Source organism: Neofelis nebulosa, chromosome 16 (genome assembly GCF_028018385.1).
Source record: "Neofelis nebulosa isolate mNeoNeb1 chromosome 16, mNeoNeb1.pri, whole genome shotgun sequence".
Lineage (NCBI taxonomy): Eukaryota > Metazoa > Chordata > Mammalia > Carnivora > Felidae > Neofelis > Neofelis nebulosa.
This window is the reverse complement of record NC_080797.1, coordinates 13,771,372-13,795,312: the sequence shown is the minus strand read 5'-3', so window position 1 is coordinate 13,795,312 and position 23,941 is coordinate 13,771,372. Positions and strand designations below refer to the sequence as shown.

General features: G+C 53.9%; 1 protein-coding gene across 3 annotated transcripts; it reads right to left on the bottom strand.

Annotated features, from left to right (window-relative positions):
• Positions 1 to 365: 365 nt before the first annotated feature.
• OGFOD3 (2-oxoglutarate and iron dependent oxygenase domain containing 3) lies at positions 366 to 23,861 on the bottom strand. 3 transcript variants are annotated; one of them, XM_058704541.1, is made up of 9 exons: positions 23,729 to 23,861; positions 22,573 to 22,790; positions 18,186 to 18,261; positions 16,677 to 16,719; positions 14,224 to 14,288; positions 13,620 to 13,676; positions 8,660 to 8,813; positions 5,276 to 5,399; positions 366 to 688 (listed from the first exon to the last, which is right to left on the bottom strand). In XM_058704541.1, the coding sequence occupies exons 1-9, from the start codon at positions 23,800 to 23,802 to the stop codon at positions 552 to 554; spliced, it is 948 nt and encodes a 315-aa protein (XP_058560524.1). In that variant the 5' UTR covers positions 23,803 to 23,861; the 3' UTR covers positions 366 to 551. The 3 variants fall into 3 exon arrangements, with proteins under 3 accessions (XP_058560524.1, XP_058560525.1, XP_058560523.1); XM_058704542.1 differs by lacking the exon at positions 366 to 688 and adding an exon at positions 2,410 to 2,801; XM_058704540.1 differs by lacking the exons at positions 366 to 688; positions 5,276 to 5,399 and adding an exon at positions 6,819 to 8,373.
• Between the last annotated feature and the right edge of the window lie 80 nt (positions 23,862 to 23,941).

The window sequence follows — 23,941 nt, the reverse complement described above, 5'->3', positions numbered from 1 at the left end:
CACCTGGCCTACCCCCCACCCTGCCTTCCTATGCAGAGCATCACCGGGGCTCCTGCAGGGTGTGACCAGCTTGGTTTCTGGAAGATGCCGTGTCAGGAGGGACTCACATCACTGGTGTCTCAGGTCCTCGGCCCCCAACGTGTCTCCCAGAGCCGTGCACTCACTGGACCTTCTCTACAGGTCATGGCATCATCCACATTCAAAAGTCAGTCTTCGGCGGATGAATCTGGATGAGGCCCAGGCAAATGATTATCTGTTCACAAATGGGAATTTCCACCCAGGGCCCCGGGATCCCCTCTTGAGGAAGGGTCGCTGCTAGCTTCTGGGCCTGATGTCAACAGCACGCCGAAGCAAACACACAGTGCTTGGTGGTGAAAAGCTGCTTCCCCCTAATTTACTTACGGACGACAAATGATCGAAACATCAGGAAATCAAAATCCAGGGTGATTCATAAGGCACCTTGTTCAAAGGAAATGGGCTGAAATGGGGAGAGGAGGACGTTCTGTTCAGTGTGGCTGCTTCCCAGCGGGAGGGTGCCGTGAACAGGAGGGCTACGTGAACTCAGGGTCTGCGATCCCGTGGTCGGGGTTGCAGGTGAAGGCGATGGTGACGGCGTAGCGGGTGCCCCAGTGGACCTTCTCCACACGGTGCAGGTTCTCGGACCCTGAGGTAAAGAAGGACACCCGGCCTGGGACAGAAGAGAGAAGAGGGAAGTGACCCGGAGGCCACACACATGGCCGGCCCTGACACAGCAAACCAGGAAATAGGACAGGTGTACCCACCATGGGAACGGCTGCAGCAGGACACCTCCATGCGTGAGGGGCACCCCAGCCCCCGCCCTGGCCCTCTTTGTGGTGGGTGGGCCCAGATGTGGGGGCCAGGTCCTGCCAGCACCGTCCAGGGTGCCCCGACAGGCCACGTGACCTCCCCAGGCCCACCCCTCACAGGCTTTCAGGTTCTACTCCCATGTCAGACAAAACCAAACCCTGGAGAGTGATGGCAACGTCTTACCAAAGAATCAAGAAAGATATGTCAAGACAAAACACCCAATGCCTCGTCAGCTCCCTTCAAGTTGAGATAAATGGTCTTCACCTTTCTGCCTAGGGAAAGGCAGCTTCTGGGAGTCCAGAGTAGGGGCCCTTCCAACCTGTCCATTTTCAGACAATTCCATGTTCAACTGCTTCTTTCTTTAACTGGCCTTGCACACAGCACTATAGAATTTTCTACAAGCGAGCTGACCATTACCAATCCATGACGGAGGAACCTGAGATTCAGCAGGTACTATGCTCTGGTCGCGTGGCAAGGTCCCATGACAACCACATTTCCCTTCATAGTTACAGCTCAGCCGGTTGAGCGTCCGACTCTTGATTTCAGCTCATGTCATAAGCCCAGGGTTGTGGCATTGATTGAGCCCTGTGTCAGGCTCTGCACTAAGCATGGAGCCTGCTTGGGATTCTCTCCCTTTCCCTCTGCCCCTCCCCTGCTTATGCTCTCTCTCTCTAAGATAAAAAGAATTAAAACAAAACAAAACAAAACAAAACAAAAACCCACAACACAAAAAACAATAAAAAAACCCTACAAAGCCACTGCTGGACAGTTGACTGCTTCCATCAATACTTGCAAATTGACCGCAATCTTTGCAAAGGAGAGAAGAAGCCACCTCAGACACGCCCTGCTTTCTAGCTGTGAACAGAGAACCGGGCTCTGTTTGGAAACAACAGAGCAAAAGAAATGGTGAACACACAGGAAACCTATGAGTGTGAGCCTGGGGGCTCCTGGAACTCACACACAGTGCAGTCCCCTCCTCTGGACCAGCCCAGCCACCCCCATGGGAAGGAAACACTTTCCCAGAGCAATCCGGACCCACCACACTTTCTGAGAGTTACATTTATTTATTATTATTTTTTTTTTCAACGTTTTTTATTTATTTTTGGGACAGAGAGAGACAGAGCATGAACGGGGGAGGGGCAGAGAGAGAGGGAGACACAGAATCGGAAACAGGCTCCAGGCTCCGAGCCATCAGCCCAGAGCCTGACGCGGGGCTCGAACTCACGGACCGCGAGATCGTGACCTGGCTGAAGTCGGACGCTTAACCGACTGCGCACCCAGGCGCCCCTATTTATTTATTTATATATTTTTTTTTTTTAATTTTTTTTTTTCAACGTTTTTTATTTTTATTTTTGGGACAGAGAGAGACAGAGCATGAACGGGGGAGGGGCAGAGAGAGAGGGAGACACACAGAATTGGAAACAGGCTCCAGGCTCCGAGCCATCAGCCCAGAGCCTGACGCGGGGCTCGAACTCACAGACCGCGAGATCGTGACCTGGCTGAAGTCGGACGCTTAACCGACTGCGCCACCCAGGCGCCCCTATTTATTTATTTTTTAATGTTTATTTGAAAGAGACAGAGTGGAAGTCGGGGAGGGGCAGAGAGAGAGGGAGACACAGAATCCGAAGTGGGCTCCAGGCCCTGAGCTGTCAGCACAGAGCCTGACACGGGGCTCAAACCCACCAACCGTGAGACCATGACCTGAGCCGAAGTTGGATGCTCAACCAACTGACCACCCAGGCACCCCAAGACTTACATTTTTAAAACACATCTTGTCCTTGGTCTCTTGATTCAAACTTGAGACATGGGACAGCAGCCAGGCCTGTCTGCACAGTGGCCGCCGGCCTCCCGTGCCCATCCACCCCCTCAGCCCATGTAGACAGACGCAGTTCTCAAGTGTCTGTGGACGCACAGTAACAGTAGGGGTCTCCGTGTCCCTTCCAGCATTTCCGCACAGTTTGTAGACAGAGGTGCTGAAGAGCAGAGAAAAGGACCTTGGGACAATACAGAGCCTTCCACCACTCATGCTGTTGGAGCCTCAGAAGAAGTTAACATTGGGACAGAAAAAGAGAACTTGAGGAAACAATGACCCAAACTTTCCCCAAAGTCGTGAAAACCTGGCTTTTAATCCAATCCAATCCAATCGGTGTAGCCAATCCCGAGTGGGACGCGGAGGCCCATCACAGTCAAACAGATGAAATGAGTCATTTGGGAAAATCTTGGAAGCAGCAGAGAAAAAAGGCAGTGACCATGGGGACAGTGACCCTGACAACGACTCTCCCTCAGCAAGAATGGAACCTGAAAATAAAATGATGTTTCTACAGAGAAAGGAAAATTCTATCACTCCAGAATTTCACAGCCAGTGGAAATATGCTAGAAAAGGTGAAATGAGGGCATTTACAGAAGAGCCACAGCCGGCAGACCCATGGGGCTGGGAGTGTTAAGGCCAAAGAAAAATGGTCCCCATTGGAAACCCAGGTCTACGGAAAAGAGTGAGGGTTCTGGAAAGATCGAATGAGTGGGAAAATGTAAGTGTGTATTTTATTGTGTGTATTTTCCTGTGAATTTCCACAAGAGAGGAGAGACTGTCCAAAGCAAGAACCATAACATTTAAATTGGTCTCATTGGTGGGTGAGCTGCTGTGCGTCTCTCCAGAGTCAAACGACAGCTCCCACGATGTCTGTGGGGACGAATGTACCTCGCTGAGCCCCAGGCAGGGACAGCACACAGTCAATCGTATAAAATAGTGTGGCTGCCTCTCATCTTGTCCACCTGGAAAGAGGCCCTCAGACCCCATCAAGTGCCGGTGTGGTAACTAGAGAAAAGTACGGCACCGGCTGCACAATCCTGAGCCCCTCTGTCCTGTCCAACCAGCAGGTAAGCCCTACACTTGATTCTGACGGGTGAAAAGTCCATAGTAATTAAGTAAGAGTAGATACCACAGAAATGCTCTGAAGAACCCAGTGGCAGGCCACTCATATCAGAACCACAAGGAAATTATTAGCAGAGGATGAAGTCACCATCTGTCCAGGGACCAGCGCTGCTAACTCACCACACGAGGCAAAGAGCAAGACAGACCTGTAACATTTACACTGGTGGGTGCGGCTCCCAGGGCCACATCCCCCAGAATCTTGTCTCCCAGGGCCACGTCTCCTAGAACCATGCCTCCCAGAACCATGTCCCCCAGGGCCGCGTCACCCAGAACCACATCCCCTAGAACCTTGTCCCCCAGGGCCATGTCACCCAGGACCATGTCTCCCAGAACCACGTCCCCTAGAACCTATCCCCCAGGGCCACGTCCCCCAGACCTGCGTCCCCCAGCAGTGGGTCTCCCAGGGGAGAGTCTCCCAGGGCCACGACCCCCAGAACCATGTCCCTCAGGGCCGTGTGCCCCAAGGCCACATCCTCCAGGACTATGTCCTCCAGGGGTGCATCGAGTTGTACTGCCCACCCAATTCTATAAACACAAAACATTTCAGTATTCACAAAAAGGTACTTTCTGGCTTTTTACACTCTTCAGTAAACAACTTAGAGACTGGACTCAGCAACTGAGTAACCAAGCGTGTGAGAGAAACTCAGTGTCTGTAATCCTGCGTGTTCTTTTTCTCTGGGACAACAAGGGCACCTCTCAAAAGCATGTGCATGTAACACCCAGCCTCAGTGACAGAAGCTTCTCTGGTTCTTTATCCATTAAAGCCTTGGAACTGCAGGGTGTCCAGGGCCCCTCCTGCCCACTGACTGAGCCCAGGTCTACACCTCTTCCTGTGCTCACCCCATGGAGGGAGGAGAGCAAACCCCGAGCGGTTTAATTTCTTTTTTATGCCTTTTGATTTCCAAGCCACTTGGTGTCCAATTCAGAGCTACTACAAGGAGCAGTTTGGACCCACCGGCTTGGGGGACTGCCCCATGGCTGACAGGAACATTCTGGCCAAGCCAGGTGGGCACCCTCACTGGCCTGACCGAGCTCCCAGCCGGCAGGAGCCCAGTGAGCAGGTGAGGACAATGCCACAGGCACAGGTGAGACGCGGCAGCAGGTGGACGGCACTGGCGCTGTCCGAGGTACCTGGGCTGGAGCCAAGTGACCGGGTCTGTCTGTGAGTCCCCCCTCTTCCCCACAAGTGCCAGAGGGAGGGACACGTCATCTGCCCAGCACCTGCTCACTGGGCAGCTCTGAGTGTCCGCACTGTGTCCGGGGAGGCAAGCCCCAGTGCTCAGCGCTGTTATCAACATCGTCAGGTTGGGAGAATCACCTCACGTGAGCTGCTGAGTCCCTCTGGGGAGTGCACTACAGGGCAGGGAGGGGCGGGCTCCGGGAACCGCTGTGCCATGGCGGCAGCGACCGTGGGCGATGGGGCCCCTGGGTGTCCAGGACCAGCAGACGCATCCAGGCAAGCGCAGCATCGCTGGGCATCTGCCCATGCCTGGGGCTGCCGCGTGAGGGCCCTACCTGCTCTTGGCTCCACTGTCTTGTTGGCCCCCTCCTCCACGAACACAAATCTCCCTCCGCCGAAGTCGTCCAGGTAGTCAGAGAGGTAGAGCAGCGAGGTGTAGTCAAAGGAGCCATAGGTCACCTGTGGGCAGAGGGGAGGGAGCGCGTCACCATCGAGGTGCTCGTGGGGCACACAAGCCCAGGACACCGCTCTCAGCCTTCAGAGGTCAGCATACAACACGTGCACCTAACAGAGGCCGCTCACTGCCTTCTTGACTTCAGAAACACCTTGGTTGAGCCCACGGTCGTGTGTTTTTGCTGGGACTCTGGCACAGCTCAAACGCCCGGACAGCTGTCTTCCGGAAAGGCAGCGTGTGCAGGACGCAGGGCAGACAAGCCGGCACCATAGCGATTCCTGGGACGGTGGCAGCGTCATCGCTGACCTGCAGGGCCAGTCTCCTGCACCAGCAGCAACGCCAAGTGCTGTCGCTCTTTCAGATGCTGGGCGACTCCAACCTTTGTTCTTAACTCTAGTAAAAACACGTGCCATAAATTTACCATTTAACCGCCTCAGTGCGCAGCCCGGGGGGCAGCAGGCATGTTCTCACTGTTGTGCCACCATCCCCTGTCTGTCTCCAGAACTCCAACCTCCCACATGGAAACTGTCCCATTACAGGCTCACCCCTGCCCCCCGCCCCTTGGTGCCGACCCTTCTGACAACTCTAGAGACCTCATAGCCATGGGATCCCACGGGATCTGTCCTTTTGTGTCTGACCCTCTTTGTGTAGACGCTCGTTTGCAGAGGAGGGGTGCGTCTGAGCACGGACCCTCTGAGAATCGACCCCCACTCCCGCCTGGACGAAGGAATGGAAACAGGGGGCGGCTATCGTTTGTTTCCTCAGATGCCCCGAAGTCGGGGACGGAAGGGACCCCTGGAAGCCACTGCAGGCCAGGGCTGCCGCACAGACACGTTGTTTTCAATGTGACACCTTCAGGGTTTGGTTTAAAACCTCGGGCTGCCGAGGAGAAGCTAACTGTAATATGAAAGGAAGATGTAATTTCCAAGGGCTTCAGTGACACAGATCGGAACAAAGAGCCTTAATAATTAATAAACGGAATTAGCGAGAGATGCACTTTTTTCGTGCAAAGAATTTTAATCACATAACAATGTATTCCAGGCTGATGAACCATTCAATTAGCAAGTCTGGGGTAGGAGAGGAACAGTAACGGAAGAGTCTAAGAATTAGTCTGAAACGTCACCCCGCCAGCCCTGACGCGCAGCCCGACCCCTCCCTCTAAGCTGCTGGGTTGACAGCCAGTCTTACAAGATTTTACTGACACCTGTAGGCATCATGGGAACGGGACACAGAAGCCCCGAGCCAACCTCCTGCGACATGTCTGACCACAGCTTGAAGAGCCTTCTCCCCTGCCACCATCTTTACCCCCATCACCATGACAACAGTCATCTCCTGACATGAGGTGGCCAGCCAGCAAGGCTGCTGTGGTGACGGAGACCCCACATCACCTTGTGCCCTCTGCACCAGGCCACATGAAGCTGGGCTTGGCTCCACAACCCCACCAAGAGCCCATCTTGGCTTCGCCTTAACTGATATTCGTTCACCAAACAAACACCAGGGTGATGGGAGACCACGATCTCCCAGGGCCTGCTTCTAGAACACCTTCAGCAGTGAACCTCACATGAGTTGAAAGCATACATGAGCCACATAAGCTTAAAAGAGACCCAGGTACAGCAGGAGGGTCCAGGAGCCTGACCCTCTCATACCCACCCATCCCCAGATGCTGCACAGGAACCCCCCAAAGCTCACGTGAAAACCGGGGACCTGGGTAAGGAGGAAACTGGAAACAGCGGGCTCTGGTGGGGAGTCTGTCCTGAGCTAGAGACAGGAGCCCCGCGGATCACGAGCAGGTGCCACGGTCCAGTTCTCTTGTGTCTGAGGACGTCTTCTCACCATGCCCACGTGTGAGCGGTCCTTGGCTGCTCGCACTGCCCTGGCTCCTGCAGAGCCTTCTGTGGCCTCCTGGCTCTAAGCACCCCTCTGGAGAGCCTGCAGCTTCCGACTTGTCACCGGGGCCTGTCCCTTCCCGCCTGAAGAGTATGATCTTCGAGAACGCGGCCAGGGCGTGTTTCTCTTGAACCGACTCTTCCTGGTGTGTGGACGGCTGTCCTTCCTTTGTGCAGGAAATCCTCCTGGACTCCAGCCCACGCGTGGGGCCCCCTTCTCTGTGTGCTGGAAGTACCTGTCTGTCCTCCACATACATCGTCTTTTCCCTCAGCACCAGAACACCCTCTTCTGCCTCTGTAGTGTCTGCGATCACCTGACACCAAAGGTCTCACCCTGTCCCCGAATGATGATCTGACCGTGGTTACCAATGGGTCAAAAGCTGCCAATGCCACGAGGTGCAGGGGGATGGGGCTCCATCACAGCCGGATCTGAGCACATGGTGCCTGCCACCTGGAGGCCAGAAACCCCACACTCCCAGCCTGAATCTGGTGGAGCCCCAGAGCGGTGTGGGCCCACACGGGAGCCACTGGCCACAGATGCCACTTCTGTTTACACTGGCTTGAGCCGATTACATGTCGGGGTCCTCAGTTTCACTAACCACACGCAAGTGCTCGCAGCCATGCATGGTGCCTCCTCCATCAGCTCAGTCGAGATGAAACAGACACTAGGCGTCTGGCTGGTCTTGAAGCCAAAGCCACATCTGCAAGCGTGCATCCCAACCTGCCTCATCACTCACCCCGGTTCTGGGTATTTTCCACTTGCTTCTTTTGTTCTAGCATCTAGGGACACGAGGGGTGTCCTGGGTCACCTGAGCACATGGCAGCCCTCGGGTGTCTCCCGAGGCAGGTCTCCCCTGGCAGCATGCCGAGACCGTGGGTGTGCGGGGGGGGGTGGGGGGTGGGGTGGCTGCAGGACAGGCAGGGACAGGCTCCTCCTGCAGCTGGTCAACATCACGGATCGAGAGCAGAGCAAGGACGGGAAATCCAGAGGGTCCGGAGTGGTCAAGAGATCTTCCCATGAAGAGGAAGAACATGGGGGCGGGGCAGGCAGGCCCGAGGAGAGGCCACCTGCAGCTGCAGGGGCAACAGAAGGCTGCCTGGGGGACACGTGGTGAAGCTTATGGCGCCAGTGGAGACGGCCACAGAGGACAGAGTGTCCACCACTTCTTAAAGCACTTTTCACCATCACTTGGGGACAGGTTCCCACCCCCCCCCCCCCGACTACATCCTCAGGGTTCGGGACACACCTGAGCATCAGAGACAAAGATGTGTAAAACCCCAACCACAGAAAGGCCGCAGTGGACACTCAGAAACCCGGGCGGGCAGCTCAGGCAGCCACGAACAAGCCCCGGGGCCCATGCTGGAGAGCGGGTGCCCACCTTGTCCACGTGTGCGTGCCAATACTCGTCGTGTGCCGTCCGGGCTTGGGTGCTGTTGATGCGGGAGAAGAACGTGGGCTTGGTCAGGTGCAGCGAAGATGCGCTGATGCCAAAAGCCTGGGCGATCGTGAGCTGGACCTTCTGCCGCACGTCCCTGTAGAGAGGACACAGGCGTCACCCAGGAGCAGCGCAGCCTCAGAGGAGAGGATTCTCCACGGGGCCCACGGAGCCCACGCAGCGCCACGCTACAGAGTGACACGGCTGTGGGAAAGCAGCAAGATGGACAGACGTACGCGCGGCCCACGCACGTGTGAAGGCGCATCGTGTGCAGAGCCAGGAACCCTGAGGACCGGCTCCTTGGGGCATGGCCAAGGGCGGGGGCCCCGTCTGCGGGGACAGACAGGCAGCTGCGGGGCGAGCGGCCCTCTGCACAGGGTGCACATGCTCCCAACAGAGGCCCGGAGGACGACCTCGGCCCTGTCTGAGAGCTGCACTGTACGTGGTCAGGGGCTCGGGCCATTCCTGCCGCGGCAGAGGGGTGCTGCCCCCAGAGACACCCGCCCCTCCCTGGCACGTCCAAGGGGTCTGGGCTCCCAGCCCTACACACGCGGCTGTGTGGCGAGGTGCCACGGGGCACAATTCACCACACGGGCATTCGTGGTGGGGGCACCACCCTCCCTGGACCACTGCTGACCTGCACGGCCCATTCCACAGAGCCCCAGGGAGCGGACTCCTGGGAGGCCAGGAGGCAGGGGAGCAACGCTACACAGGCTGAGCCACACCTGTGAGGCGGACACATGCACTTGCTGTCCATCTACCTACACACGTCTACACACGTGCACACACGTACCTACCTACACACATGCCCACACACATGCGCACACACGTACACACAGCAAACACACTAACTCCCATACACATCTACGCATGCACATACCTGCTCCCATATACACATACATACGTGTACACACCCATACGCGCCTACATGTACAGGTGTGCACACACACATACATGTGCACACACAGGTACCTACCTGTGTACACATTTACAGAATATATGGTAAACTAGGTCTAGGACCACAAATGATGGAGCTCCAGCCCAACAGGACATAAATCATTCCAACATTTCCAAACCACTGATGATGATGCTTCAACATGCACACCACGTGCTCAAGGGCACTCCCACAAGGCAGGGCACTAACTGGGGGTGCGCTAGACCCTTCCTGGGGTGGGGCTCCCCCAAACTCATCTCAGTAAGTAGTTATTCTAACATTAGTGATGCCCATGGAACTTCTGCTGGACCAACAATTATGTTCAGAATTCTTCGGACTCCTCCATGGGGTAGGAGGGACATATGCATTCAGTAGCTCTTATCACCCAAGTCATAAAAAGTACTTATGAGCACATCACTTATCCAGCGGGCTCCGTTTCTTCATCTTTGTTCACCTTCAAGGCCCAAAGCATTTCAGAGTTTAGCCAAATGTCAGAGTCCGACAAACTGAAAGAACTTAGAGACTCATGATATTCTTCCATCTGTCACCAAACAGCACACGGTGTGGATGACACATTGACAATGCGATGGTGCTCCTCCGGGAATCAATCCCAGCTTCACTCCACGCACAAGCTTCCTCTCTCAGCTTCTGCAGTACTTTCTGCTTCTCTCTCCTGGTTTCCTCACTTTTATTCTATGTTCACCAACTTAACATTTCCACCTTGGAGCCAGAAAGAGCCCCGCCCACTTGGGGCACACTGGCCTTCCACTTCTTGGTTCCCGTTGTGGTGACAGTTCCCGCTGTGGTGACGGTTCCCGCTGTGGCGACGGCTCCCACGGGGCCACCAGGACAGTCCTCAGCTTTCATGGTTCTGGCTTCTGTGCATATCATGCTGCGTATTCTCCCTGATGTCAGCGCACAGATGGCGGCTGAGAAAAGTCTGGAAGCGATTTGGTGGTTTTTATCTTCGGCACATCCAGAAAAGGCGGTTTGGTGACTCAGAGTCCAGGACACGACGTGGACGTGGTCCTGAGTGTAACAGCCCGAGGTGTGGTGCGGGGAACGGTTCAGACCAAATGTTTGCCTTGAACATTGGCCAGATAGCCCATCTCAGCCACCATTCTCCTTCCAGGTTTGTGAGACCCACAGATGGAGCGTTGCATTTTCTGTGAATTATCGGAATCCTTGTGTGGGAGACAGCAGTGGAGATGTCACCCAAACCCTGCTCTGTCACCCTGCAGATGTGCTCTGTGATGATCTAGACCATAAATTAGATCACACTGGTATCTCGTGCTGGTAATATTCTGGTCATGTCTCCAAATGCTCGGTTATTTTTAACCATAGAATAGACAAGATGAGAAAAAAGATTTCCCTAAACACTGCCATCTACTTGACAACACTCTTCAACAACATATTTTGAAAAGTTTTCATTATTTTTTTAGTTATTATTATTTAACAATTGGTTTCTTGTGTGAAACTGATTGGTTCCTTCCCTCTTTCTTCATTGATAATTACCAATCTCATTTACTAAACCTTAAGCTGCACTAGAACACAGGGGGCATCGCCTGCCTCTTGGGAGCCGTCATATCCAGTGCCCACGTGCCCGGCGACAGCACGCATGCTTCTGGGTGCAACCACCGACTGGGTTTTCTCTCCAGAAATACAAACTCTTTTTCACTTGTGCAACCCTTCCTGGGTTCTGTGTGCGACCGCAAGCCCTTCCAGACTACAGAGGTGACCGACACCCTTCCTCTCTGCATGTTCACACTCAAATGAGACAGAAATCTGCTGTTTTCTCTTCATTCACGGTGTTCATTCATATGTTTCATCGACCTTATGAACGTGAAAATACCGACCCACACTTTTTACTAAATGGTAACATGGTGAACGACGTTAACTGGTCACTGGGTAATCACAGACTGAGGCTCCTGCACCACCAGTGCCCGGCTGGTTGCACCAGAAGACCCTGTCGTGCTCCAGGCCCAGACTTCACAGCCACCAAGTGAGGTCACTAGCGCATGGCAGGGATCAAGTGCACCACTCACTGCCGTTACTATTCATGTGTAGAGTTCATCCGACTCCTCGCTTCTCTCTGGACCAGTAGCCCAGCTTTGTTTTCCAGCTGTCTCCCTGGAGACGTGACCAAGGGGAAGCGGCAGCTGTGTTTCCAGCCCAGGAGGCCTGCTGGCTGCTGGCTGGGGATGGGTGCTGGAGCTGAGGGCGCACAAGGGCAAAGTGGGGGCCGCGTGGGGACGCGATGCCCGGTGGCGTGACTGGCGGCCCTTACATGACCTACACGGGGACAGAACTGCACACACTCACACAAATAAGGTGAAAGCAGGGAATCTGAACAAAAAGGTGGCATGGTGCCACATCCTGGGGGCGACACCCTACTCTCACACGAAGCAGTTGCAGTCAGGGATCCTGGGTGGAGGGTACAACAGGGTCTCCCTGTGCTAGTTCTCAAAACAGTATGGAAGTCTTGATTATCTAAAAGTTAAAAGTTTTAAGTAAAAAACAAAAACACTCCTGGGGCACCTGGGTGGCTCCGTCGGTTGAGAGCCAGACTCTGGATTTCGGATTCAGGTCATGATCTCACGGTTCATGGGAAGGAGCCCAGAGTCAGGCTCTGTGCTGGCAGCGGAGAGCCTGCTTGGGATTCTCTGTCTCTCTGCCCTTCTCCTCTCCCCAAGATAAAAAACAAAACAAAACAAAACAAAAACAAACGAACACCTTGCCCCAGCAGGGGAGCTGCCAGGACAGGAGGGCTGTGTCTGACAGGGCACCAAGTGGGGGTGGCACTGGCATGTGTGGTGTGACTGGGGAGTGGGCACAGCCCTGCACGGCAGTTACAAGAGCTGCTGGACCCCCCTGAGGCTGGATGTGCCTCCGTATCCGTGAGCTGTCATGAAGGCCAGAGAACAGCCCTGGGCCGAGGGGCACACGCAGCCTCCACTGGGTGCTGTGAGGGCAATGGCCTGGCTAGACCCACAGCTGCGGAGGCGGCTGCCCTGTGTACTACCCACCAGCACAAAGCGTGCTCGGGTGAATTCCGCACGTCTGCCCTGACTGCGCAGAGGGCCGGAGAAGAGCCAGGGGAAGAAGGAAACCTCGGAGCCGGGAGAGTAGACCAGTCCGCACAACCCTGCCTCCCCTCAGTATTTCTGCGGCCACTCGCTGGGTCTTTGGGTTCCCTGGCCTCCTGGGGGCAGAGAGGTACCACCCCTTCATCCACCTGCCTGGATTCCAACAAAGTTAACGGTGCATTTCACCTCTGGTGAGACCCTCTGTTCCCAACATGCCCACGACAAGCCAGGGGCTGGGGGGGGGGGGGGGGGGGGGCGGGGTTGAAAGGGGACGCTGCTGGGGCGTGGCCGGCGGGCGTGGATGGGTGGTGGTCTTTGAGGGCGTGGTCGAAGCGTGGATTGGATGGGTGTGACCAGTGGGCCACGGACTGGGAGGTGTGGTCAGGGGCAGGCTTGGACTAGGCCGGTGTAAGTGGATAGGCACACCACAGGGGGAAGGGGACAGGGTGATGATGGGGTGAGTGTGACCGGGACCAAGGGGGTAGGCGTGGCCTGGCCAGGCCAGGGGAATGGTGGGGAGGGCTTGGCGTAGGCCCGGGGTGGGGCAGGCCAGGGGTGGGCGTGGCCTGGATTGAGTTGAGTGGGCGGTGCTGGCGGGGTGGGTGTGGTCTAGGGTGCGTGGGGGGGGGGGCGGTGGGGGGGCGTGGACTGGATGGAGTGGAGTGGAGCCGGGGCTAGTGGGCGGGACGAGGATGGGGTGGGGTTGCCTGGTGGGTGGGGTGGGTGTGGTCTAGGTGGTGGGTGGGCAATGCCAGTGGGCGGGGCACACTTGGGTTCCACCCCCGGTTGGGCTGGGCTCCTGGGCACACCGACCCTCCGCCCTCCCCACTCAGCGCGCTGCACTTGCCTCCACATCTGACCTCCTCACCCCTTTCCTCCTCACCGGTACAACTGGAAGTCCTCTTCTGAGAAGACGGTTTGTATTTTATCTCCAAAGTATCTGCGAAAAAACAGAGTATTAACAAATGCAACATTTCATTAAACGTTTATTGTTAACGTTTTATTATAAAACATTTAAATCTTTTCCTTATTTCCTTTAAACTCAGTGTTTCCTCCAACTAACCAGTAGGTCCCTGAAAACTAGCTTGTCCTAACTGCTCCCTCTACAATGACAACTATGTGATTAAAAGGCAGGGAAGTCAATACCAGCAGAGTGAGGGTGACATTCAGCAAGGCTGGGAGAATCCCTTTCCTTTCCTGGCCTCAGGGAGGATCAGAGTACCCCTGACTCTTTCCAGCTCCCCTTGGCCCCAGAGCCTGGCGGGTACCGCTGCCCCCCCACTTCCTTTAGCTGTCCCTAGGCCTCAAGTAGGTCATGCTTTCCCAAGAAGCGCTCCCTGGGTGTAGCACTAGACTATTCCCTGCAGCTGGTGAACAGGGACCCTGCACATGAGAAGGGCCACACCTCCCACTTCCCAGATAAGAACTGCACAAGGGTGCAAGGTCATACCGCACAGAGAGGGTCGCAGCCCCTCTTGGGCTCTCACCTGTACAGGTTCACAAAGTGCTTCCCAACAGACAGGGCTCCTGAGTGCAAGTCCAGGATGGACGCCTGGAAAAGACGTGCACAGAGCACAGGGTGACAGGGTTTGAAAATCGCCAAAGGTAAACGCAGACCACTGAGATCCAGCCTATGCTCGCCCTGGGCCAGGGAGCAGTGCTGGGTTTCAAGAAAGTTGGGCCCAGGGTACGTATAGGACATCTCGTTCTCTCCTGCCTAGTCCGATTTTCTGAAAACAGTCCACAGTCTGTGAACTCCTGCAGCTGAATCACACCCCACCCACCCTCCCTCCTTCAGCCCTGTTGAGGTGTAAGGGGACCACACATCACACGCCCATGAACCACCATCAATCACCAAGATAACAACCACATCCCAAAATGTCCTTGCACCCCTTTACCATCCTGCTCCTGCCTCTCTCCACCCACCCCTCCCCAACCAGGCAACCACTGATGTGCTTCCTGCCATGACAGATTCACGCTTTCTAGAATTATCTGTGAATGCAATCATGTGGGATACGCTCTTTTTGGGTCTGGCTCCTTCCACTCAGCATCCCCTCTCTGTGGTTTGCTCATGCCTTCGTGTCTACAGACGTCCACCGTCCTTGTTGCTAAGGAGTACTCCGTGGTCCGGGATGCCACAGCCACGTGGCCTGTTTCCAGTTTAGGGCTATTACAAATATGCTCTGAGCACTGGCGGACAAGATGCTTTCATCCTCTTGGGAAATCCCTAGGAGTGGAATTAGTGAGTCATACCTCTCTACAGGATGGCCAAAGTGTTGTGCACTCCCTTCTGTGGGCCCTTCCCCATATCTAGGAGAAGTGGTCACCAGGACAAATCATCTTTATGCTGTCTGGGAAGCTACTATATCTTTCCTCATTGATACAGCAACCAGCCCGGAGGTTTGAACATAATTTGAGCTTAGTAAATGTTAACTGAGGGGTGCCTGGGTGGCCCAGTCGGTTAAGCATCCGACTTCAGCCCAGGTCATGATCTCACGGTTTGTGAGTTTGAGCCCCGTGTCGGGCTCTGTGCTGACAGCTCAGAGCCTGGAGCCTGCTTTGGATTCTGTGTCTCCCTCTCTCTCTGACCCTCCCCTGCTTGTGCTCTGTCTCTCTATGTCTCTCAAAAAATAAATAAATGTAAAAACAAAAAATTTTAAAAAAATAAATGTTAACTGAGCTTAAAGACATCAAATCTGATAATTTGCCACAAGACAATTTCCTGGGGGAATGCCCAACAATGAAGAAATGAGTTCATGCACAAATGGGTTTTTAATAAGTGCTCCCTCTGAATCAAATCAAACAGAAATAAAAGGAGCTTAATTTCCAGGTAAAAGTTTGCAGAATAAAATAACGCCATGCAGATCATCAGAGAAATACTTAGAAATTCTACCAAAGTCTGGAAACTAATCTTCCCAGGACTTTCAAACATGTAGACTGATTCAGGTCCGTGTAATGGCGATAATCCAGGGATCACCAAACAATGCAGAGGGGACTGATCTTCCACAGCTCCACTCACTGGGTGAGGAGACCCACGTTCAGGATGCCACACAGGAAGGCAAGCTGACGTGCAGGGTTCGCAGGGACAGAGGCTGCCCAGGAGGCAGATGAGACACAGTGCTGGCCGCCTGTTCCCAGCAGCTGTTGTAACTAATCACCACCAACTGGGGGCTTGAACCAGCAGAACTTTATCCTGTCACAGCTACTGAAGCCAGAGGTCCTAAATCCAGGTGTGGGCAGGGCCACGCTCCCTCCAGAGGCCCTAGGAGAGAGTGCCTCCTGCGTCTTCCAGCTTCTGGTGGCTCCAGGCGTCCCCTGGCTTGTGGCAGCATCCTTCCACCTCTGCCTCTGTCTACCTGTGGCTTCTCCTCTTCTTCCTCAGATCTCCCTCTGCCTCTCTCGCCATTGGACTTAGGGCCCACCCCAGTCCAGAACCACCTCCTCTTGAGTCCCTTAACTTAGTGGCATCTGCAAAGACCCTTTTCCAAATAAGGTCCTATCCCCAGGTTCTGGGGGGGTGAGTCGTTCATGTGAGCCCTGAGCCCCCTGCACCTCACAGATGACGGTGGCCCACACCGTGTCTGTGGGCACCTCCTGCCTGGGGCCTGGGGAGTGTGTCTGCCACCATTTCCCAGCAGCCCTCCCACTTCAGCCTCTCCTGTTTCCAGGGCTTGTCACCCTCCTCACTGGGCTCCTAACTCACTCCCCCTAAGCTCACTGCCTGCGACCAGATCCATCTGCCCCCAGCTGGGTGTCTGAAATACGAATGAGATCTGGAGCAGGTTGCTGTGACTCACCCTGAAGAGAGGGGACACTCCCATGTCCACCAAATGTGGCGTGGGGGGAGGGGGTACCCAAGAGCCCTGCAAATCCAGTGCTGCTGTCCCTCGGATGGTGAGCAAGTTAAAGGGGTAGAAAGAAAACTAAAGCAGGAACTCACCCCTCCGTCAGATCCTCCCAGGGACAGCCCCTTCTCAGCTATGCTGTGGGGAAAGGTCATTGTAAGTCAGGATTTAGTCGGTAGAATAGTCTGTGATATAGCTGGGCAAGTAACAACCAGCACGATTAATGCAATGTTAACAGATCATTTACTGTTTATGATATAAACACACATTCAGACCAAAGGACTCAATTTGCAAAGCCAAATGAGAAAATGGCAATATTTCATCATGGTCTTGTTAATTATATATGACACAGTTTAGAAACTACTGAGCTTAAATTTAATTTCCACCTTTGGCACTGAGAGCTGGTGCCCACTAAAATAGGCTGAACTACCCCCACTGGGTCCCTCTGGGCTGACGCGTCCCCCCCCGGTCATCAAAGGCTGGGGGGACACCTTTGCAATCCCCAGCTCAGGAGGTAGAGGCCCCATGGTGGCCTGTGCTGCATCTGACAGGACCATCCACATCACTGGAGACACAAGAGCATTTTACTGACCAATCACAGCCTACCAGGAAGCTGTACTGGGGACAGATCGGCCCCTGAAATATCGCTGACTCCTGCCCAACAAGTCCCTACACTGTTATGTAGAAGCATGGGGACCGTCTCCCTGCTGGGACCCTCAGCTGGGCACACCACCGGCAGAAGGCAGCTGGGACCCTGGGCCAGGCACACGGGCAGAAGGCAGCCGGGATCCTCGGCTGGCCACATGGGCAAAAGGCAGCTCGAGGGTCAGACTCTGCTCCACTGGGCACTTGGCATGTGTGTCTAAACAGCTTTTGTGTCTGAACAAGTTGTTGGAAAATCAAAGCCTTAAGATCTTGTTGTTAGGAGCACCTGGGTGGCCCAGTCGGTTGAGCGTCCAACTTCAGCTCATGTCGTGATCTCACAGACACTGTGAGTTCAAGCCCCGTGTCGGGCTCTGTGCTGACAGCTCGGAGCCTGGAGCCTGCTTCGGATTCTGTGTCTCCCTCTCTCTCTGCCCCTCCCCCACACGCGTGCTCTCTCTCTCTCTCTCTCTCTCTCTCTTCCTCTCAAAAATGAATAAACAATAAAAAAATTTTTTTAATCCCAACAAAGGAAAAGCCAGTGTCAACTGTACCTGAGTAAGACTTCCTGCCCCATCCTGAGTCACAGCTAGTTGGCCAAAGGGCAGCTAGCCAGTCTCGGCACAGAGACTGAACTGCTCTCTAGTGACCACCTGCTCTCCACAGGTGTCCCAGGGCTCCGCCAGCAGCTCATGGAAGCAGCACTGCCCCGACCTCCTCTACAGGTCAGAACCACTTCCCGTGAAGAGTGGTTAGGCTTCTGGCAGCAGCCACGTGACTGAGGGCAAAAGCCTTCGCTCCTGGAAATTGGAAAAGCCTACCTTTGCCCTTGGAAGCATACAAGAAAATTCTTAGGGAGTTCTAAATGAATTTCTTTAAATCATCTTTTTCGTAGTAATTGTCTGCTTCCTGTCCCCCAGCCCCACTTCCACACTTGTTCAGGACAGAAAAGGCTTGGGTACCTGCGAATCCTCCGGGCTTCATCCCTGGTGATGACGGTGTCGGTGATGCCCCGCCCACACTTCCTAGGGGAGCAGCCTGGAGACAGATAGCCAGAATGAGATGCTGACCCCATGCTGAATCCCAACAGAGCCATTTGCATTTGTTGAGGATTTACCTGTAGCTGGCCTTCCCCAGGGACAGTTTTGTGGGGTGGGCTGTGCCTTCCACAGGACTGGGGGGACAGATTTGGCAAATAAAATGCAAGACACCTAGGGGTGCCTGGGTGACTCAGTTGGTTAAGCGTCCAACTCTTGATTTCGACTCAGGTCATGATCTCACAGTTCATGAGTTCAAGCCCCGCATTAGGCTCTGTGCTGACAGTGCAGCCCACCCCCCACCTCAATAAATAAGTAAACATTAAAAAATAAAATAAAATAAAATAAAATAAAATAAAATAAAATAAAATAAAATAAAGGACACCTAAACAGGTATGAATTTCAGAGAAGCGACAATGATTCCTCAGCGTGAGTGCATCCTGTGTAGGACACGCTGACATCCCACTGGGCACAGCACACTCCTGGTGGTCCCACACCAGGCAGGACGCTGGGAAGCATCTGGCTCATTGCTTACCCTTGGGAAGAGAGCCCTGAGCCACCCCAGAGGCGGCATCCATGACAATCCATGACCACAGACCCAGCCTTCCTAAGCCCCTGTGAGAAAGTCCTTCCAGAACAACTGAAGTTGTGCTTGTAATTCTAGTCACTGTCCTATCCCAGGGACCCAGCAAAAGCTGCCGCCAAATGTGCTTACCACATGTCCCACCCTGAGCTCCCTCTGCCTCTCTGCAACCAGGAGGTGCAGCTGCTTAGGGGCATGAGGATAAAGAAGCCCAGTTGGGGATGGAGCCAGGGTCAGGTGGATGAGGCCAGGAAGAGGCAGAGCATCAGAGGCAGACAGGCTCTGCAAACTCCTTGTGTTTCAGCACTTAAGGTGGGCCCAGCTCCCTTGTACTAGGTGGGCCATCAACAGGTCCTGGCCAATGAGATGGAGACTTGGGACACTCAGGACCTGTTGGGCTGACCTTTAACTTTTCATCTTTTCTCCCCCCCCTTCCTGCCTGGAACATGAGCCTGGTGCCTGGAGGTCAGAGAATGTCCTGAGACCATGTGAGCCACACACTGAGTACAAGTGGTGAGGGGCTCACAGAGCACCAGGCCAACCTGGGGGCGGGGGGGGGGGGGGCTCTCTCTAGGCCTTGTTGTGTGGGGAAAATAAACTTCTACTTGGAGGACCATCGGGGGAGGGGTGCTTCAATTCCAGAAGGCTAAATACAATCCTACTGACACAGGTGTTTTCATTATAAACAAAAGCCGGATGTATGCTTTTCATAAAAAATGTAAATATGAGACACAGAAAGGTTAATAATAAAAGAAAATACAATGATCACCAAAAGAAAAGTTGGAGAGTGATATCTGTATAACTAATGCACTTTAAGGCAAAAGAATCATTACAGGGAAAAAGAGGGTCATATTTAGAGGTGATAGAACAGTTTACCACGAAGATGAAGGTGTGACAAACAGCATTAGATAGTCCCATCTCAAACGCGAAACAGTCAACATGACAGAAGCTACCAGACCCACAGTCGAAGTGGAGATTCCTGCACACTTCTCTCAGTACTCGATGGACAAAGGAGGCAGAAATCCATAGGATATAGATGGTTTGTATACATGGTAGGAGACTAGGAGAATTACATAGAACTTTGCACGCAACCATTAGGAAACATTTTTCCAGGTGTATATGGAACATTTACAAAAACACAAAATGAAAGTCTGAGCCAAAATCAGAGGATCTATATCATACACATTATTTTATCTGCCTACAATGCAATTAGGTTAGAAATCAATTTTTTTAAAAAATCTAACCATTTTTTAAGTTCATTTATTTTGAGAGAGAGAGAGAGAGAGCACGCACGTGTGAGGGGGAGGGGCAGAGAGACAGGGGGACAGAGGATCAGAAGCGGGCTTCATGCTGTCAGCACAGAGCCTGACACGGGGCTCAAACTCACGAGCCCTGAGATCATGACCTGAGCTGAAGTGGGCTTCGTGCTGTTAGCAGAGATCCCAATGCGGGGCTCAAATTCACGAACCGTGAGATCATGACCCGAGCCAAAGTTGGACACTTAACCAGCTGAGTAACCCAGGTGCCCCCAAAATCAATTAAAAAAATTTTTTTAATGTTTATTTTTGAGAGAGAGAAACAGAGTGCAAGCTGGGGAGGGGCAGAGAGAGAGGGAGACACAGAATCTGAAGCAGGACCCAGGCTCCCAGTTGTCAGCACAGAGCCCCACATGGGGCTTGAACTGACAAACCTCGAGACTATGACCCGAGCTGGATGCTCAACCGACTGAGCCATCTAAGCACCCCAGAAATCAATTTTTAAACAGAACCAAAACCCCATCAATTTTGAAATGCTGAAGTCCATCAGCGACACAACGTGTTCAATGTGAGTGTGAAGAGCATCATTTGGGTGAAAAAGTGAATTTTGAATGGCTGACTCATCTGTACACATGCATGAGCACACACTCCACATATACACAGTGCAGCAGCCTGTCCAGACACCCCCCAGGGGGCAGATCCTCCCACATCAGGAGCCCCCTGCCCCAACTAGAAGCTTTATTTTATTTTTTTTTTAATTTTTTTTTAACGTTTATTTATTTTTGAGACAGAGAGAGACAGAGGATGAACGGGGGAGGGGCAGAGAGAGAGAGAGGGAGACACAGAATCGGAAGCAGGCTCCAGGCTCTGAGCCATCAGCCCAGAGCCCGACGCGGGGCTCGAACTCACGGACCACGAGATAGTGACCTGAGCTGAAGTCGGACGCTTAACCCACTGCGCCACCCAGGCGCCCCAAGAAGCTTTAAATACACTTTAACTATTCTTTGTATTGTGGTAAATATACATAACACAAAATTTACCATTTTAACCATTTAAAAAAATTTTTTTGAGGGGCGCCTGGGTGGTGCAGTCGGTTAAGCGTCCGACTTCAGCCAGGTCACGATCTCGCGGTCCGTGAGTTCGAGCCCCGCGTCAGGCTCTGGGCCGATGGCTCGGAGCCTGGAGCCTGTTTCCGATTCTGTGTCTCCCTCTCTCTCTGCCCCTCCCCCGTTCATGCTCTGTCTCTCTCTGTCCCAAAAAAATAAAAAAAAAAAAAATAAATTAAAAAAAAAAAATTTTTTTTTGAGAGAGAGAGTGGGGGAGGGGAGGGACAGAGAGAGAGAGAGAGAGGGAGGCAGAGGATCAGAAGCAGGCTCTGTGCTGAGTGCAAGACAGACCACTGCTGGGCTCGAAATCACGAACTGAGGGTTCATGACCTGAGCCAAAGTCGGACCCTTAACCGACTGAGCACCCAGGCGCCCCCCATTGTAACCATTTTTAAGTGTACAAGTTCAGGGATATGAGGCAAATTCATACTGTTGTGCCAACATCACCATTCATCTCCCGAATGCCTTCATCATCCCAAACTGGAACCCCGTGCCCCCCCCCCCCCCCCGCAAACTGTTTTAATGTGGCTAAATTATTAAATGGGCAAGAAGAAACTTCACTTCTAACTACTTGAAAAATACTTTCTCAAAAGCTGGGACACAGGTTAAGAGGGAAAGGCTGAGGGAGTCAGGGGGAGGTAATCCCCTCTGGTGTGCGTCACCACAGCGCCCCTCAGTGGAAAGACTCGGCAATCTTCTTCCAGTTCAGGTCCAAAGCATTGCTCCGAATTAAAAAATTAACTGAATTTTGTCCTTAAAACCCAGTGGCGCAGGCTAGGTTTTTAAAACTGAGAAAGCATCCAGGCAGCAATGAACGTGCAGGAAATAAAGCCGACAGTGCCCAGTGCCGGGGCAGGCGCGGGGCGGGGCGGGGAGGGGAGGGGGAGGGGGAGGGGGCTCTCCAGGGTGCTGAACTCCAGGGCGGCCGCTGCCTCTGGGCAGCACTCCCCTCCTCCCCTCCAGAAGGGGACACACAGGGACACACTACACGACACCAGGAAGGGCTTCTGGTAGGGACATTTTTCGTTGCAACATTTTCTGCAGCAAATACACCTAATGACACTCTACAGCTAATGCCTTTTCTGGCTTCAACTTTCTCATCCCTGCCTTTCCAATTCTGTTATGTCCCTTCAGGCAGTCTCCTCCAACAGATAGTACCCACAGTGTGGGGCACCTCGGTGATCAGCAGGCCTGCCCTTGCACTTCCCAGCCCACGTGTGGGTTAACCGACCTGAAGGAGGGAAAGTTTCACTGTACCCCCCTGACCCCCACACCACGTCGCTGCAGCGAAAGACCCACGCATCTCAAACGCATCACGTTTGGTGTTCGTGTAAGGCTCTTTCCCAGACCAAGGCTGCATCGCCTACCTTCAAACCTTCGGTGACTGTCATAGTCCTCCGAGCAGGGCACCTCAATGAACCTGCCAGTCAGGATCTCCCCACGGTGAGCCAGGACCTCAGTGACGCCATCATCACCCCCCAGGCTGCTCCAGAGCAGGAGCCCAGTAAGCACAGCACAGGCCCCCAGGACGGTAGTTCTCAGCCACTTCCTTTGCACCTCCCAAGGTGCCCGGACATTCTTTGTGCTGAGGACAAAACACAACTGCACTCACATGTGCTGAAAAGTGGGCCACGATGACCAGGGAGCATGTTCACACTTAATCACAGGGAGCCTTAAACTATTCCTGCCTTAACAGAGGTCAGAGCTACTCCCAACCAATCCCGAAGCACTCGCCAGCCTGGAAGGATATGGTGGGGAGTGTGGCCCCCAGCCCCATCTGACCAGGCAGGGCTCAGTGTGCCCTGTGCTGGCAACCAGATGAGCTGCTGGCCAGTGTCCCTCCCAGCCCAGCCAGGCTCATGGAGAACCTGAATCTATGTTGCCAATGCCAATCACGTTCCCTGAAACCGAAAGTGACCCTCCAGAACCACACATGTGCCCCTGGTGGACGTAACTAAGGTGTGAGTCCACCCACAAGCCAGCCAAGAGGACAGTACAAGCAACAATGAAAATCATTCATAATTAAGACACTTCTTGCACAACCTGGGTTAACTGTACGTCTAACTAACGTAATTACTGATGTTGCATGCATGTGTGTGTGCACGTGTGTAACTGAGAAACTGTGTGCTCTGTTGTCTAGGAAAAACTTGGTGACTGTAGGGCTTAAAGAACTTGCAAAAAATAAGAAAAAAGATCAAGGCACCCTTGCTTTAAATATGTAATTAATTCTTGAAAAGGAGGGAATCTGACTTATTTTTATATGTGCCTCCCCCCTTTGCAGTGCTATATGAAGAAAACGAATTCCAGTTAAATAAATCCCAAGGTGGGCACAGCATGGTCAGACCATGTTGAGTGGACACCTGATTATTTTAAACAGGGATCATAGATATCCCCGGGGCAGGGAGGAGGAGTCGACCCAGCTGCGCAGCACGCGCTCCCGAGGCCCCGCCCCAAGCAGACCACGCCCACCACACGGCCCCGCCCCGCCCGCCGCAACTCGCCCCTCCCGACGCTGCCCTGTACCTGCACGGGCGCCGGCGCTCTGACGCCCCGCTGCCCTCGGGCGCCCTGAGCGCACCCCTCCGCTGAGGCGCCATCGGGCCAGGCCGCTGCGGAACCGGGTCGAAGGCGGGAGCCGCCCCGAGCCCGGGACGAGCGCCGCGAGGGGAAGCGCGAGGCCGTCGCGGCCTGGGACGCAGAGCGAAGCGCTCGGCCGTCGACCCCGAGCCTGGCGGC